Here is a 17650-nt window from a genome sequence, read left to right as displayed (position 1 = left end):
TTGCAGTTATATTTGATTTGCCAGTACTTTGCTCAGGATTTTTAAATCAATATTCATAAAGTGTGTTGGATTATAGCTTTCTTTATCTGGCTTTGATATGCAAGTTGCCTTATAGATTGAGATCTTTTATATTTTGGAAGAGTATCACCAAGAGTCTTAGTTAGCTAGAGCTATTAGACAATAAAAAGAAATCAAAGGACTCCAGATTGGCAAAAAAGTGAAGCTATTTTGAGATGATACAATTTCATATGTAGAAAATCCCTACGACTCGATTTTCTGGCTGGTGAGAACTTCTCTCAGTGTCACTGCCAGCCTTCCTCATGTACGGGTATCTGTTGGATCCTTCTTTCTAATTCAATTTCTTTGTCAATCCAGGCCCTTCCCTACCGTCTCCCCCCTTCACCTTGTATCATCTTCAAGCAATTCAATGAAAAAGAGAATATGTCCATCTGCCTCCAGTTGAAAACCTCAGTCATTAAGGGTATTAAGAACCAACTGATAGAGCAATTCCCAGGTATTGAACCATGGCTTAATCAAATCATGTCTAAGATAGAGTCAGTGAAAATAGTAAGATGCCATGAACATAGAGAAATCCTTACAGTAAACGGAGAGTTACTAATTTTTAGGCAGTTACTAACTTTTTTCACTTATATCAAACCCTTCACAAATATCCCTTTATATTACCACATCAGCAAGTTAATAAAGGAACCATCAAATCTGTACTCAGTTGAGCAAATATGTGTCCAAGCTTTACATCTCCTGGAGCTAAGCTTTACCCTGAGCAGTTGATACGACTGCTGTATCCTTCCCAGGAAAAGCATTCATTGTGTCCTTGCAAAAATAACATACACCATATTACTGCATTTCTGAAAGACCTACCATCAAGACAACATTCCAAACTCTCAAACTCACTGCAATGAGCTGATTCTGACTCAAATTCACCATATATAACAAGGTAGAACCACTGCTTTCTGTTCCTACACTTTACATCTTTACAAGAGTAAACAGCCTTTTCTCCAGTGGAGTCACTGATGGGTTTGAACCTGCTGATCTTGCGGTTAGAATTCATAGCCTACTTCAACACCAGGGCTCCTTTAAGCAAGCTGTTTTTGTTGCTAGTGGTCTTGATCCCATGTATGCAGAGGTTACCATTTTCTCCTGCCTTTCTGGTTACAATTGAAGCTAAGGGAAGTAATTGTTTTATTTATTGTTAAATGAGAAGTTAGAACTTCTATTTATTGTTAAATAGAAGTTATTTATTGTTAAATGAGAAGTTATTGTTAAATGAGAAGTTAGGTAGGGCCAGTTTTTATCAGACTATAAGTATACAGTACAAACTCTTGATTACTAACAGAGAAAACAGATATAGCATGACTGACTGGATCATTTCATTGGACATCTGTGGCTACATTTTTTTTTTAACAGCATCTCCTTTCCTAAACAAAAATTGTATACTTTAAGTGGGTAGATTGGGAACTATTGGCAATCTCCAACTTTTATTTTTAAAATTCATTTTTAAGTTGTTTTTTTGGGTCATTTTCTTAAAAGAAATGTTAAATAACTTAAAAGGTATATTGAACTCATAGCTGAATAAATTTTCAGCATTGTCAACATTGCATATAGTACCGTTCCAGCTATATTCTGGATCGACTGTGTGAACTATTCTGGACAGAACATTTTCGTCACAGCTAAAGTTGCCATTTGTCTTGGGTTAGAAAATCCACCCTCTGCAGTGGAATTGATTGGGACTCACAGCGAGCCTACAGAGCAGAGTAGAACTGCCCCATTGGGTTTCACAGGACTAAGCAGTGTTTCATTCTTTTGTATATAGAGGTGTTATGAGTTGGCACTTAGCAACAACAATATGACAAAGACTAAAAAAAAAAACCCTTAAAAAAACATATGCTCCATATACTGCCACTTTAAAACAATGATATTCTCTCTTCTTAATAGAAATATCCCATAAAGATAGTTGGGGAGGTTACACTGATGTTCACTCAATTGTTCCTTGCCCCGCCAGGCTGGAAAACAATGAGTTACAGCTAAAGAGCATCTGCAACAAAGAAAGCCTGACCTTTCTTTAGCTGGTTTTTACCACCACACAAGTGATGGAAATACAGGCAAAACAAACTGAGCACGGAAAATGCTAATCCAAACATTACAATTTGACCAGTTTCTGGAGCACTCAAGCAATCCAAAACACCAACGTTCCAAAATAACTTAGCCATGCATAACTATTTACATTTTAAAATTACATGATGCTTTGAACAATTAATATATTACATTAAAACATAAACGGAAAAAGTAATACATTTAGCTAGTTATGCAGTTTTCAATTTATTTCTACAATGCCTAATTTTAAAATTTAGTATTCTTTCCGGTAAAAAAAATTCCTAATGAGTTCATTTTAGGTACTGAAGTTGGTACAAATAAAAAGTAATAAATTTCAAGGAAAACACTAACTCAATTTGAAAAGAGCGTATGACAATTTCTACAAAATACATATTCATATGAAAACATTACACTTAAGTACAGTAAGCATCATACCTGATCAAATCTAGGGAAAAGTACAAGCAGAGTCTGCCATATTCGGTTTTTCACTCTGTGTTGGAGAGAATTTACATAATAGCGAGTTCTTGACTTGGACACCAATTCATCCTGGAGGGAATTGATATTAAATTACTTACTGTTGTGACCAATGAAAACAAAATTATTAACTTTAAATATAAAAAACTTGAGTTGGATATAAGGGCTTATTTTTTTAATCATTTTATTGGCAGCTTGTACAACTCTTATCACAATCCATACAGGTGTCCATTGTGTCAAGCACATTTGTACATTTGTTGCCCTCATCATTCTTAAAACATTTGCTTTCCGCTTGAGCCCTTGGTATAACCTTGCCTCCCTGCTGCCCCGCCCTCTCTCACGAACCCTTGATAATTTATAAATTACTTTGTCTTATCTTACACTCTCCAACGTCTCCCTTCACCCACTTTTCTGTTGTCTGTCCCCTAGGGAGGAGGTTATATGTAGATCCTTGTAATCAGTTCCCCCTTTACACCTTCACCTTCCCTCCATTCTTACCACTGGTCCTGAGGGGTTCATCTGTCCTGGATTCCCCGTGTTTCAGTTCCTATCTGTACCAGTGTACATCCTCTGGTCTAGCCGGATTTGTAAGGTACAATTGGGATAGTGGTGGGGTGGGAGGGAGAAAACATTTAAAAACTAGAGGAAAGTTGGGACATAAGTGCTTACTATAATCACCCCAAATAATGAATTTAATTGCTTTATTAATAATTACTTTAGGACATGACAGTGGAGGTTGAGGAGAAATGGGGCTCACAATAATGAGTCCAAGAAAGAAGGAAATGTTCTAAATTGATTGTGGTGATGGTGGCACAACTCACCTTGATGTGACTTTACTGAATTGCATATGAATTACATGCTAATAAAAAATAAAAAACACTAACAGCGAAAGCCCTTACAAACTATATATACATTAATATGCAAAATATATTAATATATAAATATATAGAATCTATACTAAAATCTACAGAGCAATTATTCTTAAATTTAAAAAATTACAAGAAACCATACAAAAAATTGTATCTAGTACCTAAAGTACTTGGAAATACACTTTCTCATTTCTACTACTTTGTAAATCTTTCTATGTGAGGGCTATTGGAGGCCATAGGGGAGAGAATAGATTCTGAAATATCTTGACATATAATTATGGAAAGTGCTAACGCAACACTTGCAGTAACAGTGTGTATATAACCAAAGCAGTAGGTATATTATGAGCCCTAACACAGGCTGCTCTATGCAACCATAGTCAACACCGGGCCCAGATAGGGGTTAATAAGAAAATAAAAAATATATATAGCAGCATAGCAAATGTGGTGCCCGGCTATCAAAAGATATAGCATCTGGGGTCTTGAAGCCTTGAAGGTAAACAAGCGGCTATCTAGCTCAGAAGCAACACAGCCCACACCAGCCTGTGCGATCACGAGATGTTGAAGGAATCATGTATCAGGCATCATCAGAACAAAAAATCTTACCATAGTGATGAGGGGAGGTGCGGAGTGGAGACCCAAGCCCTTTGTAAGCCACTGGAGATCCCTTTGCAGAGGGGTCTCGGGGAGATGAGCCAGTCAGGGTGTGATGTAGCAACAATGAAAAATACAACTTTCCTCTAGTTCCTAAATGCTTCCTCCCCCTCCCCCTCACTATCATGATCCGAATCCTACTTTGCAAGTATGGCTAGACCAGAGGATGTACACTGGTACAGATAGGAACTGGAAACACAGGGAGTCGAGGGCGGATGATCCCTTCAGGACCAGTGGTGTGAGTGGCGATACTGGGAGTGTAGAGGGAGAGGGGGTTGGATAGGGGGAACCGATTATAAGGATCTACATGTGACCTCCTCCCTGGGTCAGAAAAGTGGGTGAAGGGAGACACTGGGCAGGGCAAGATATGACAAAATAATAATTTATACATTATCAAAGGTTCATGAGGGAGGGGGAGCAAGGAGGGAGGGGAAAATGAGGACCTGATGACAGGGGCTTAAGTGGAGAGCAAATGTTTTTAGAATGATTAGGGCAATGAATATACAAATGTACTTTACACAATTGATGTACGGATTGTGATAAGAGTTGTATGAGCCCCTAATAAAACTATTAAAAAATATAGCAGACTAAGTACTGTAAATAAACATACTATATATCCAAGACCAGAGATATACCGGTACTTGTATTCAGCAATGCTTGGGCGGAGCAAGAGGCTGTGACCAAGCATGGTTGAGACTGTAAAGACTAAGTCATTGGACACAGCCCTGGAGAAGAGCCAGAGAAGAGCGGCTGCAATCGACATTCATCTGACAAGGATGCGGTGAGTCCTAGGTACCAGCAAACAGAAGCAAGCAGGTTCTGGCCCAGTACAGCACAGACAACACAGAGGCTGACGGCGTGCAGGAGAAAAGAAGAGCAGTGATAGCAGCATTCACCGGACCACCCAGAGGCTGCAGGTGCCAGCAGATGAGGAGAGACCAGAGAACACCTGCACTGCACCGGAGAACAGGTAAGTGGGGACTCTCACTCGAGTATAAGCCGAGGGAGGCTTTTTCAGCATAAAAAATATGCTGAAAAACTCAGCTTATATACGAGTATATATGGTATATTTATAGGTTCAGTATTAAGGTAGCAGATGGACATTGGGCATCCACTCAAGTACTCCCTCAATGCAAGAATACTTTCTTCTATTAAATTGAAATTCCATGATGCTCACATTCTCAACATGATTGCTGGAGACAAAGTGGGTGCAGCATAAGCAAATGTGATGAAGAAAACCGATGGTGTCCGGCTATCAAAAGATATGGCACCTGGGGTCTTAAAGGCTTGAAGATAAACAAGTGGCCATCTAGCTCAGAAGCAACAAAGCCCACATGGAAGAAGCACACCAGCCTGTGTGCTGTGTGATCATGAGGTGTCGATAGGATCAGGTATCAGGCATCAAAGAATAAAAAATCTTATCATTGTGAATGAGGGGGAGTGAGGAGTGGGGACCTAAAGCTCAGCTGTAGGCAACTGGACATCCCCGTACAGAAGGGTCATGGGGAGATGAGCCAGTCGTCGGGGTACAATATAGCACCATTGAAACATATAACTTTCCTGCTCCCCACCGACACCCCTCCCTATCATGACTCCAATTTTACCTTACAAATCTGGCTAAACCAGAGATTGTACATGGGTACAGATAGAGCAGTAAACACAGGGAATCCAGGACAGATAAACCCCTCAGGACCAATATTGAGAGTGGCCATACCAGGAGGGTAAGGGTAAGGTGGGGGAGAAAGGGAGAACTGATCACAATTATCTACATATAACCCCCTTCCAGGGGGACGGACAACAGAAAAGTGGGTGAAAGGAGACATCAGTCAGTATAAGACATAAAAAAATAATAATTTATAAATTATCAAAGGTTCATGAGAGGGAGGGCGAAGGTGGGAGAGGAAAAATGAGAAGTTGATTCCAAGGGCTCAAGTAGAAAGAACATGTTTTGAAAATGATGAGGGCAACATATGTACAAATGTGCCTGACACAATGGATGTATGTATGGATTATGATAACAATTGTAAGAGCCCCAACAAAATGATTTACAAAAAATGTAATTTAACCGGAGCGGGGTGTGGGGAGGCAGGATACTCTAAAATTGATTGTGGTGATGACTGCACAACTATTCTCGAAATGATCGAAATATTGAATTGTGTGCTATGTGGATTAAGTGCCAATAAAACTGTTGTTTTTTAAATAAAAAAATAAGAAGAAGCCTCTTCCCTTCAACATATTTGCCATAAGAACACCACCAAGGAATTCTGATGGCACAGTTGTCGGAACACTCAGGCTGCTCATCCAAAGGGCAGCTGCGCTCACCTACAGTTGCTCCACAGGAGACAAAGTTGGCCATCTGTTTCCATAAAGGTTTCAGCATAGGAAGCCTTCAGGGAAATTCTACCTGGTCCTATACATTCATTTGAATTGGAACCGACTAAACATCAAATAATAACAAAGGCACACTTAGATACCTGACCTCCCTTACAAATGCTCAGGTTAAAAAATTTCTTTTGTAGCTCATAATCTCTCCTTTTACTTGTTCCACTAAACACTGTCTTTTAATAAGAAAGAGCTTTCTTTTCCATACTAGCCTATTCAGTGTTTTCTCATGTACTTTGGACATGTTCTCAGGAGAGACCAGTCCCTGGAAAAAGACATCATGCTTGGTACAGAGAGGGTGCACGGTAGTTCAAACAGTAATGATTGTGAGGATGATGCGGACACGACAGGGTTTCTGTTGTATACAGGGTTACTATGAGTTGGAACCAACCAACAATTGTTTCATGTCCCTACCTACTCAAGCTGGACTTCAAGAGTAATCTGTACAATATTTTTAAGAATTCATTAAATTACTTTTACCACCTCAAATTCCTTTTCAAACAACAGTCGTCTTAAATTGTTTGGTCTTGCCTTCAAGTTACCATGCACTGCTAAGGAAAAGAAAAATCACTTGCCCCGACTTCAGTAACAACGTGCATTCTGATTCTAGATGGGGGCTTATTCCTGTTAGACCAGTGGTCCTCAAATTTTATTAAAATAGCTTGTTGTCCCACCCCAGCATTTCTAGCTTAGGTAGGCCTGGAAATCTGCATGTCTTCTTAGTTCCCAGGTGATGTTGATGCAATCGGTCCAGAGAAGACACTTTTAAGAATTAACTTTGACCATGACCCAGATACTTAAGACTTTTTCTTTAGTTCTTTCAGCTTAAGATATGCTGACCATATTCTTCCCTTCTGATTTTCTAACTCTAAAGTCCTTGCGCATTTAATTATACCATTTTCGTTTGCCTTCTGGAGCTGCCTTTTGAAATGTTACATTCAGCTCTTTGACTTCATTATTTCTTCCATTTGCCTTAGCTACTCTACAATTAAGAGCAAGTTTGAGTCTCTTTTGAAATCCACTTTGATCTTTCCTTTCCTGTCTTTCTAATGACCTTTGCTTTCTTCATGAATGATGTCCTCCCACAGCTTCTCAGGTCTTCTGTCATTAGAATTCAATGCATCAAATCTGTTCTTGAGATGTTCTCACAGTTCCAAGGTAGTATTTGAGAGCTCGGGTGGACTTTTCTTCAGCTTCAACATGAGCGATTGATGCTGTGTTCCAGTCAACCCTTGGCCTCATGTTCATGATAGAGCTTCTCCTTTGTCCCTTCCCACAGATGTAGTAAACCAGTAACTCCTATCTTACCAGAAACTCAGTTCAAATTTCACCACAGTAAAGAATCCTCTCCTGACACTGTATCTAAAGAGCTTTCCCTCTTTCTTACTCAGCTTTACTTTTCTTCAAAATACCCTTTTAATATTACACATCCTGTATGTTTATGTTATACATGATTTAGACATCATTACCTACCCACTTTAAATTCTACTCATTTTAAGAAACAAGTAAAACAGGATGCTCTAGAGAGCACCTTCCCTGACTCCAATAGTACAGACAAGGGATATTTTGCATTTAAAAATTACTTCCTAAATTGTAAAAAATACAGTCAATCTACTACCTTAAGAAAATAAATGGATAGCCTATAATCTACAGCTACCAATTGCATTGAAGCATCCAAATTGGAAATTAGAAAATTCAGACTAAGCACCCATCTATCTTGGTCTTAAGTCCTTCATGTCATTTCAAGAGTGAAAGTGGTACTGAGCACTGTAATGTTCTTTATAAATGTCTCGGTAGACTCTCAGAATCACACTACAGAGATTATGGGCATCTGAGAATAAATGGAATTTTACCAATACTTCAAGAATCACAAACCCAGATTTAGAAAGCCAATCCAGAGGTGACTGTTTACGGAAAAGTCTAGACGTTATTTCTTTACATAAAACATCTGTACATATTGTCACTGTAAACAAAACTATTTTTGACTGGTTTCTGGGAAATACAGAGAGTGAAGTTTAGATGTTGGTCTCTAAAACCAACCCAGTTAGACAAATACTAACCAAAATCTAATTAAGATAGAATATACACCTTAAACAGAAAACCAAAAAAAGAATATACACCATAAACCTTGTTTGCTCTGGCTTAAAAAAATTACTCAGATGGGTAAATTCTGTAACATACAGACAAATGTTGTACTTTGACTTATTAACTATACAAAATAAACTTAATAGAGTAAAATAAAATATATTTACTTTATCCATTAGCTTGATTGCAAGATCTTCCATAAATAACCTATGAGACATATTTGAGCCATCAAGTAAACACAGGAATTTGACAGCAGCAATTCTCACATAATGGTCCTCTCTTTTAGTACTAAAAAATATAAAATGATAAATTACTTAAATATTTTGAATATACAAAAATATCACCCACAAATTTCAAAGTATAACCAAACATCCAAACCTCCCTAAGGTTTCTACTCTTACATAGTTCAATACACGTAAAGTAATTTTTAAATTCAAGATAGACTGAGGTAACAAATATATCAAAAGGTGAGCCCGCTGCAAAGCATGTCCTGACAACAGTCCTTGTGCAACCAGTTGCGCTATCCAAGGATTCATCTACCAAAGAATACTTCTCAAAAACCCATGAACACGTGATCGATCCTGAGTCATGAAGCAATGCACAGCAGATGGAAATATTCTTCAACGAATGACAGCTACTCTGTTACCTCAAGGGTGAAAAGCAGCATCAAGCATCTCACTGCTATTTTCCTTTTACACATCTACTGCAAATGCAAGCTCTTTACACAAACTCAAATAGTTAACAATGAAAATACGTACACTTTACTAAAGAATGGCTTTATAACATAGGATCTCAAGGTATTAATTTGTGATAAATATACACAGTAATTATTAATTGTCATAGCCCCAAAATCAAATTAGTATCACTATTATCTTCATTATAAATACATATATTTTTGAATGTTATATGAAAATATAAAACCTTTATAAAGCTTTTGGCAAGCTTAAAAAATGCAGTGAATTCAGAGATTATACATGTCCTCAACTGCACAACTAACAGGTTTTACAATTTTGTTCTTTCTTGCTTGCTTCTCTGGTGGCCCTTCCCTCACATAGTCCTCTTTCCCCCATGTGGCAGACTAGTGCACACAATAGCAGACAGAACAGGAATCCCCACCCAAATGGGGGCTTTTTAAACTTGATTTTACTTGTCTTTTCCCTTTAGGTTTGTGCTTTTGACCTATTTTAATACATTCGTTCTTCTTTTCTGGTTTGTCCCCACTTCCTCTTCCTGTGAACACAAGCCTGCCAGGCAAAAAGAGGCAGTTCTTTCAGACCACACAAACCCACCAAAATCATGATTATTTTTAAAAAACCAGTTGTTTCTCCTTCCCTGTGAGCACAGCCCCACGGCCTTCTGCCATAGGAACAGAACTCCAGCAGCCACACGCAAGCCATGACCTGGTCTGCTGAGTTTTCTTTTCTGCACATTCATACTCTCTTCTTCTATCTTCTTCCGTTTCCTTCTTTGTTCATTAATTCTACTTGCACATAAATTTGTACAGTATTTTGGTAATAGTAACATTTTCACAATGTTCAGTCTGTCTATTCAGAAACATGGTGGCTTGTTCCATTTGTATAAGTTTCTTTTGGTTTCTTGAAGGAGAGTTTTGTAGATTACTGTTTTGTAGTGGTAAAATTTATTTCTGAATACTTTATCTTTTGTGTAGCTATCATAAATGTTATTGGCCTTTTTAGATCTTTTTGGTATCTTTAATGTGCAAGAATCCAACTGATTTATAGCCTGCTACAGTACCAAAATTTTCAATTAGTTTGAGTAACTTTTGAATTGAATCTTTCTATATATAGGGTTATGTCATCTCCTAGTTTTTAAAAAATAATTTTATTAGGGACTCTTACAGCTCTTATCACAATCCATACATACATCCATTTTGTCAAGCACATTTGAACACGTTGCCATCATCCTCCTCAAAACATGGTCTTTCTACTTGAGTCCTTGACATCAGCTCATTTCCCTCCTTCCCCCCTTTATGACCCTCATTTACTTTTTCATGTCTTAAATCAACCATTGAGTCCCTTCACCCACTTTCTGTTGTCTGTAACCCCTGGGAGGATTTTTTGTTATTTGAATAGCGTTTTCATTTTTTCTTGTCCATGTGGATTTCGTGTCTTTTTGATGTCTTTTATAGTTATACTTAAAGCTTCCAGGACCATATTAAAGTAGTGATAAACAGTAACATCATATGGTCCTTGTTCAAAGAGAAAAATGTGTTCACTCTCTCCATTAAGTGATACGCAGGCTGTTTCAAATGTATGACTTTTATTATGTTCAGAATATTATATTTTTCATTGGGAATGAATGTTGAATTTTATCAAATGCTTTCCATAGATTGATATATGTAATCATATGGTTGTTCTCATTTATTTTATGTGGTGAATTACATCAATAGTTTTCTCTAATATTAAGCCATTCTTGCATACTTGGTATGAATTCCAGTAGGACATGATGCATTGTTAGGTTTGTTTTTTTTTTGATGCTTTGTTGAATTAAGTTGGCTAGTATTTTATTGAAGATCTTGGCGTCTAGAGATATTCACTGTAATTTTACATTCTGGTGCTATCTTTGCCTGGAGTAGGTATCAGAGTTATAGCTGCTTCATAAAATAAATTTGGTAGTCTATTGTGTATAGTAGAACATTGTTGTCAGGTGCCATTGAGTTGGCTCCGAGCCATTCTATGCACAACAGAAAACACTGCATAGTCCTGTGCCATTCTCACAATTGTCCCTATGCCTGAGCCCATTCATGCAGTCACTGTGTCACTCCATCTCATTGAGGGCCTTCTTTTATTGTGGTCCTTCCACTTTACCAAACGACATCCTTCTCGATCTTGATATGTCCAAAGCATGTACGAGTTAAGTCTTGACATACTTGCTTATAAAGAGCACTATGGCCATACTTCTTCCAACTCAGATCATTTTGTCCTCAGCAGTCCATGGTAATTTTAATATTCTTCTCCAGCACTACAATTCAAATGCATCTATTCTTCTATGGTCTTCTGTATTCAATGTCCATCTTTCACATGCATACGAGGCAAATGGAGAATATCACGGCTTGGGCCACGTGTACCTTATTCCTCCAAGGAAAACCCTTGTTCTTCAATACTCGAAAAAGATCTTGTGCAGATTTACCTAATGCAACAATTCTTTTGATCTCTTGATTGCTGCTTTCATGAGCACTGATTATGGATTCAAGCAAGAAACACATGGCGTCAACCTCTTCTCTATCATTGGTCTAGTTGTGAGAGTTTGGATCTTCTTTACATTGATTTGTAATCTACTGACAGCTACAATCCTTGATCTTCACCAGCAAGTGCCTCAATTTCTCCTCACTTTCAGCAAGCAAGGTTGTATCATCTGTATATGGTTAATAAGCCTTCCTCCAATAAAATGCCACTCTGCTTCACATAAGTCGGCTTCTCAGATGATTTGTTCAGGAGACAGATTAAGCAAGAGTGGTGAGAGGATTCCCTTGTTCTGTCTGCACAATTGCCTCTTGAAGTTGCTCATTAACACAATGAAGTGATCTGGATTTTCTATTCTTCTCAAGGTTATCCATTTTACTATGGTCCATATAGTAAATGTATTTGCAGTCAATGCAATGCAAGTAAACATCTTTCTAGTAGTCTCTGCTTAGAGCCAAGAGTCACCTGACATCACCAACAATATCCCTTGTTTCGTGTTCTCTTCTGAACCAGGCCTTAACATTGGGAAGTTAGTTCTCTGTTAAGGTACTGCTGTAACCATTGTTGGAAGATCTTGATTAAGATATTATGGAATATTTTATTTAAAACTGGTATTAAGTTTTCTGTAAATGTTTGATATAATTCCCAGTGAAACCATGTGGACCCAAACATTTTTTATGTTGGAAGTATTTTTAATGAGTAGATCTATTTTTTCTTATTCTGTGACGGGGGTTACCAAAAAATCCAAACAAACAAAAAAATGGTATTTTTTCCCAAAGCTATGTATGCATTTAAATGTTTTTACAAAACAACCTTACCACCTTCAAATTACTCTCCATTACACTTAATATATATTTATTAAATCTGTGGTACCATTTTTGGAAACATTTTAAAAACTCATCTGTTTAGATGGCAACAGCACCTCCTCATTTTTTTCCCCTTCACCTCTATGTTGTTTATACATAGCCAAAACACTGTCCTTTCATGTCCCTCTGCATTTGAGGAAACAAAAAGAAGTCACCCGGAGCAAGGTCATGTGTGTGGGGCAAAAGAAGAATGTCATTTTTTTGCCAAAAACTGATACACTGAAATGGCATTGTTGTGGTGAAAAAACCAGTCCCCCATCTGCCACAAATCAGGTCTTTTTTGTCCCACACTGTTACCCAATCTTTTCAGAACCTTTAAATAGAAAGCTTGATTAACAGTCTGACCTGGTGGAAAGAAATCCAAATGCACTACACCAAATCCCCATTTTCATTCATTCAGGAAGTTGACAGATGTCCAGACGAGTTTGTCATCAATCAACATTTCACCTTTTTGGAAAAGAGAAAACCACTTGTACACTTGACTTTTCCCCATAGCTCTGTCCTTGTAAGCTGTGTTCTACATCACAACAGTTTCTGCAGCATTTTTTTCCCAAGAAGTAAACAAAATTTCACAGCTGCATGCAAAAACGAGGTTCGAGCAAAACTGCTTTCACAAAAAAAATTCACCGACCAAAGAGAACCTTCCCAGGTGAAGGGTACACTAACTCGGAGCGAGTTGCTCAATGCTCGCCTGGCAAAATAATGTGGACTATGAAAGCTTCACTCCACCTAACGGAGCTTTTTTAGGGGGCTGAGATTTTCTACATCATTCTGTGGTGATTGAGGTAAATAATGTATTTCTAAACATTTATCAATTTATTCTAGATTTCCAAATCCACTGAAGTACAGTTTTTCATAATACTGTGTGTCATTAATTTCATTTGCTGTTGAAGTAATAGCATCCATTTCACTTATTTGTAGAATTTGTTTTTTCTCTCATTTTCCCGTTAGATTTTCTAGTAGTTTATCAATTTTGTTAATCTTTTAAAAGAACCAACTTCTTGTCTTGATTTTTCTAGTTTTAAAATTTTTCTGATTCACTCATTTCTGACATGATCACTCATTTCTGACATGATCTTTATTATTTGTTTTCTAGTGTCGCTGGTTTTTTTTTCTCCAATCATTGTAGTTTATGTGTTAAGGTGTTTAATTCTTCCTGCCTTTTGACATATGCAGTTATTGCTATAACTCGTTCTCTGAGCACTGCTGCTTTTGTTGTGTCCTAAAAGTTTTGATATGCTGTATTTTCCTTCTCATTTGTTTTAAGGAATCTTAAATGTGTTTTCATTTCTTTAATAGCCCAGTCATTCTTAAGTGCTGTTTAATTTCCATGTACTTCATTTTTTGGGGTTGATTGCTCTATTGTTCATTTATAACTTTATGACATTAAGATGTTAAAAGATGGTTTGTATTATCTCAATGTTTTCAATTTACTGATGCTTGTTTTATTATCTAAAATATGATCTTTTCTAAAATAGCTACTATGGGATTTAGTGTAGAAAGTAAAATAAATTTTGGTGGGTGAGGCTTTTGTTTTAATACAAGGTAGACGTAAATTATAGAGATAATACCTGGATCAATAGTTTCTTTGGGTAAGGCCAGGAGAGGCGGGGAGGAAACGAGAAGCTAAAAACAATGAGTACAAGAAGAAAATGTTTTATAAGTTGATTATAGTGGTTATCTAATTCTTTTAAATATGTTTAAACTACTGAATTGTGTATGTGAATTATTTTTTAAAAACTGCCAGAGTTAATTCTGACTCATGCCGCCCTATAGATAGGGTAGAACTGTCCCCCTGTGGGTTTCCGAGACTGTAACTCATTATGGGTGTAGGAAGCCCCTTCTTTCCTCCAACGAGTGGCTAATACTGGTAGCTTTCAATGGCTGACTTTGAGGATTGCAGCCCAATGTGTAAACACTACACTGTGTCAGTAAAACCATTAAAGATTTTAAAAAATCTTATAGTAGAGGTTAAAATTTTAGAATTTGTTCCATGAAACTCTGAATTTTTGCATGTAATATACAGGCTTTTAAAATGTTAGAAGGTGAACTTAAATATTAAAATTTACTTTATAATGAAAAAAAGATGAAAGAATCAAGGGTACTAATTAATGATCAACGCTAGGAAAAAGGTAAAACCTGAAAGTATTACATGGATTTTTTTCTTGAACATACACTGAGAAATTAAAACTTTATAAACTTTTACTAAATTGATGGATCTGACAAAAAGGTACGGGTAAAGAAATTTCTATTTTTTATTTTAACATATTTTAAAAATTAAAAGTCTTGAAACAATTACAAATTAAAATCTTAGATATTACAGTATGCATTTGAATTTTACAAAAACTTTACAAATGTACTCATTTGACATTAAGCTTTCACTATCCCATTTTTAATTAACATAAGAAAAGCAATAATACTCACTTTTCAATAACAACATTTGCTGCACATTGATGCTCGAGTTTTTCTATGAAGGTCTGCACATCCTGAATAAGTCTTTCCATAATGTAGCAATTGATAAAGAATGACATTTGTTAGATTAAAAAAATTAAAGTCACAAAGTTAAAATATACAATATTTTATATTTTTCTAGAGATATTTTATCCAAGTATCTACTTAGTATTGCAGATTGATAAAAGGACATCTTTTTACCTTTGATCACGTCTAAACACAGGTCCAAATATACAAGCCTCAAGGACAAGTTCACTGTAATTTTTAGCATTTGATAAAGAGCTTTGGGAAATATTTGAAGAAGAAACAATCCATGATTGGCAGCAAAAATTTATCAGTGTATTGAAGACTCCAGTTTTTACAGCAGACATTTCAATTATTTTGTATATAATCTGGAATAAAATAAAACTCATTTTAGTTGATTTATTTGTTGGTATTGTTAATAACTGTTACTGGAATGCCCTCAAATAATAGTTTTGACACAATTATAAATTAGCCTAAAATGCAACTTGTTAGCACAATGAATTAAGTGACGTGCTGCTAACTGATAAATTGGCAAATTCAGATCCCCCGCACAAAGGGACTCCACTTGGATTGAGCATTCCACGGTCTCACCACTCCTCACATACCCTGTGAAGGGAGATAAGACAGCCTGCTTTCATAAAGATTAATAGCCTTGGAAACTCTCTGGAGCTGTTCTACTCCACCCTCTAGCACGACTATGAGCTGGAATCAACTTGACAGCAATTGGTGGATTCTTCTAAGTAGAATTTTACACAATGATAAATAACAGAATGCTATTTATCCATATCTCAATAGCACAAAAGGAACAAAATATTATCAATAGTACTTAACCAAAACTCTCCAAGAAAACAATTGCACAGAGTAATAGAATTAAAAGAAAAAATAACAACCCCATACATTTTAGGATTTTTAGGATTTCTCTGCTTCCCACTAATAGCTTCCCTTTGCCAAAGGTCTCTGTGGGGTAGAAAATACTGATAGGTACAGCAGGTTATACAAGGGATGACTATATGATTTCCTCTTAGCATAGTAGCAATTACATCATGTTACATTCCCTATTACATCTATAGCTGCATATTTAAATTCCTCCAGAAATCAGAAAGACCTGATTACATATATATACATATATAGCAACATTTTTCTGTATAAGAGCAACAGCAAAGGTGCAATAATACTGCCAACATGATTTACCTTTTATGTCAAAGAAAAGCAAATCATTGTAGGGACCATGGGAAAGGCTTACTGTACCTATATGGTCCAGACTCTACTCAATCCAAGAGAACGTTATCATGTAGTACTCCTAGATTATCCAAATTTCCAAGAAAAGGTGAAATCTAGATTTTCACACCGATTTCCCAATTATTAAGTATTGGCAACATATTTAAAGCATTGTACAATGTATTGTATAAGACAAATGTTTTGAGAGTCAGGCATGGCTCATGGGCCATTTATTGGCTTATACCTTCTTTCTCTTTCTTTTTCAAATTTATCCTATCACTTCTGAGTTTGTCCTTGGCTAAATGATGCCCCCTTGATTTCAAAAGGTTGATTATTCAGCCTGTGTCTATCCATACCATTCCTTCCAGTGTCTTCTGTTACTTCTATTTTTCTCCCTAGCCTCTCATTTTATATTGCCTTTCCCTGGATTCAAATTCTTGAAATATACTTGACTCCCTATTCATTTGAGAGTTCTCCAAGTACACAACTATTCCCTCTTTTCACTTCGAAATTATCATAATTGCTTATTGTTATCTCTAGTTCCCTATTTTCAGGCTTGTAGATTTGCTTTACTTTCAATACTTTTGTATCTGGGTTGACTTGTGCATGCTATTGTCATGTATATTAAAGTTTGCCACTCGTGGGTCTCTGTCCACAGAACTCTTTATTTTCTCTTTATCTGGAAATGTCCTAATTTCACCATTGTTAGCAATTTTTCTTTCAGTTGTACTTATTCCATCCCATTTCCGTTTTGCCTGCATGGTTTCTGCTGAGCAATCAGACTTATATTATTGTTTTACATTTTGGGTAATTTTTCTTTTTTAAAATATTCATTGTTTTTGAAAAATTTACCTGTATGTCTTGGTGATTTTCTTTTGGTATATATCCTATTTGGGTTTCATTCAGCTTCTTGAATGTATATCTCATTATTATTATTTTTTATTAATTGGGGGTTAATATCATTCCATAGTTCAATCACATCAAGCCAAGCTGTACAATTGCTACTACAATGATTTTCAAACATTCTTTTTCTTTCTCGACTCCTTGACATCATCTCCCTTTACCATCACTACTACCACCATTGCATCCCCTCGCCTCCCAAAACCCTTGTTCTACTTGCTGACCCTACAGGTTAATCAATCCTGAGTTTCATATACCAGAAAAAACAACAATATATAACAACTTCAAAATGGTGATCTCTGATAACATAAGACCTCTGATATGCACCCAATATGAACAAACAAAAACAAACCCAAACAAAAAACATAGAAAACGTTGAAAATCAGATCAGGTTCAGCCAGCATGCGTCAGAGGG

At 36.5% G+C, this 17650-nt stretch overlaps 1 protein-coding gene across 1 annotated transcript in view; it reads right to left on the bottom strand.

Moving 5' to 3' along the window:
- TARBP1 (tRNA guanosine 2 -O-methyltransferase TARBP1) overlaps nucleotides 1-17650 on the bottom strand; it is a 153921-nt gene that overhangs the window by 37293 nt on the left and 98978 nt on the right. The window contains exons 18-21 of the mRNA XM_075532289.1: nucleotides 15295-15485; nucleotides 15067-15138; nucleotides 8741-8861; nucleotides 2548-2658 (exon numbers count right to left, since the gene is read on the bottom strand). Of these exons, the coding sequence (XP_075388404.1) occupies nucleotides 2548-2658; nucleotides 8741-8861; nucleotides 15067-15138; nucleotides 15295-15485 (495 nt within the window). The remainder of the gene's footprint in view (nucleotides 1-2547; nucleotides 2659-8740; nucleotides 8862-15066; nucleotides 15139-15294; nucleotides 15486-17650) is intronic.

This window comes from Tenrec ecaudatus, chromosome 1, assembly GCF_050624435.1.
Source record: "Tenrec ecaudatus isolate mTenEca1 chromosome 1, mTenEca1.hap1, whole genome shotgun sequence".
Lineage (NCBI taxonomy): Eukaryota > Metazoa > Chordata > Mammalia > Afrosoricida > Tenrecidae > Tenrec > Tenrec ecaudatus.
This window is presented reverse-complemented; position numbering and strand designations above follow the sequence as displayed.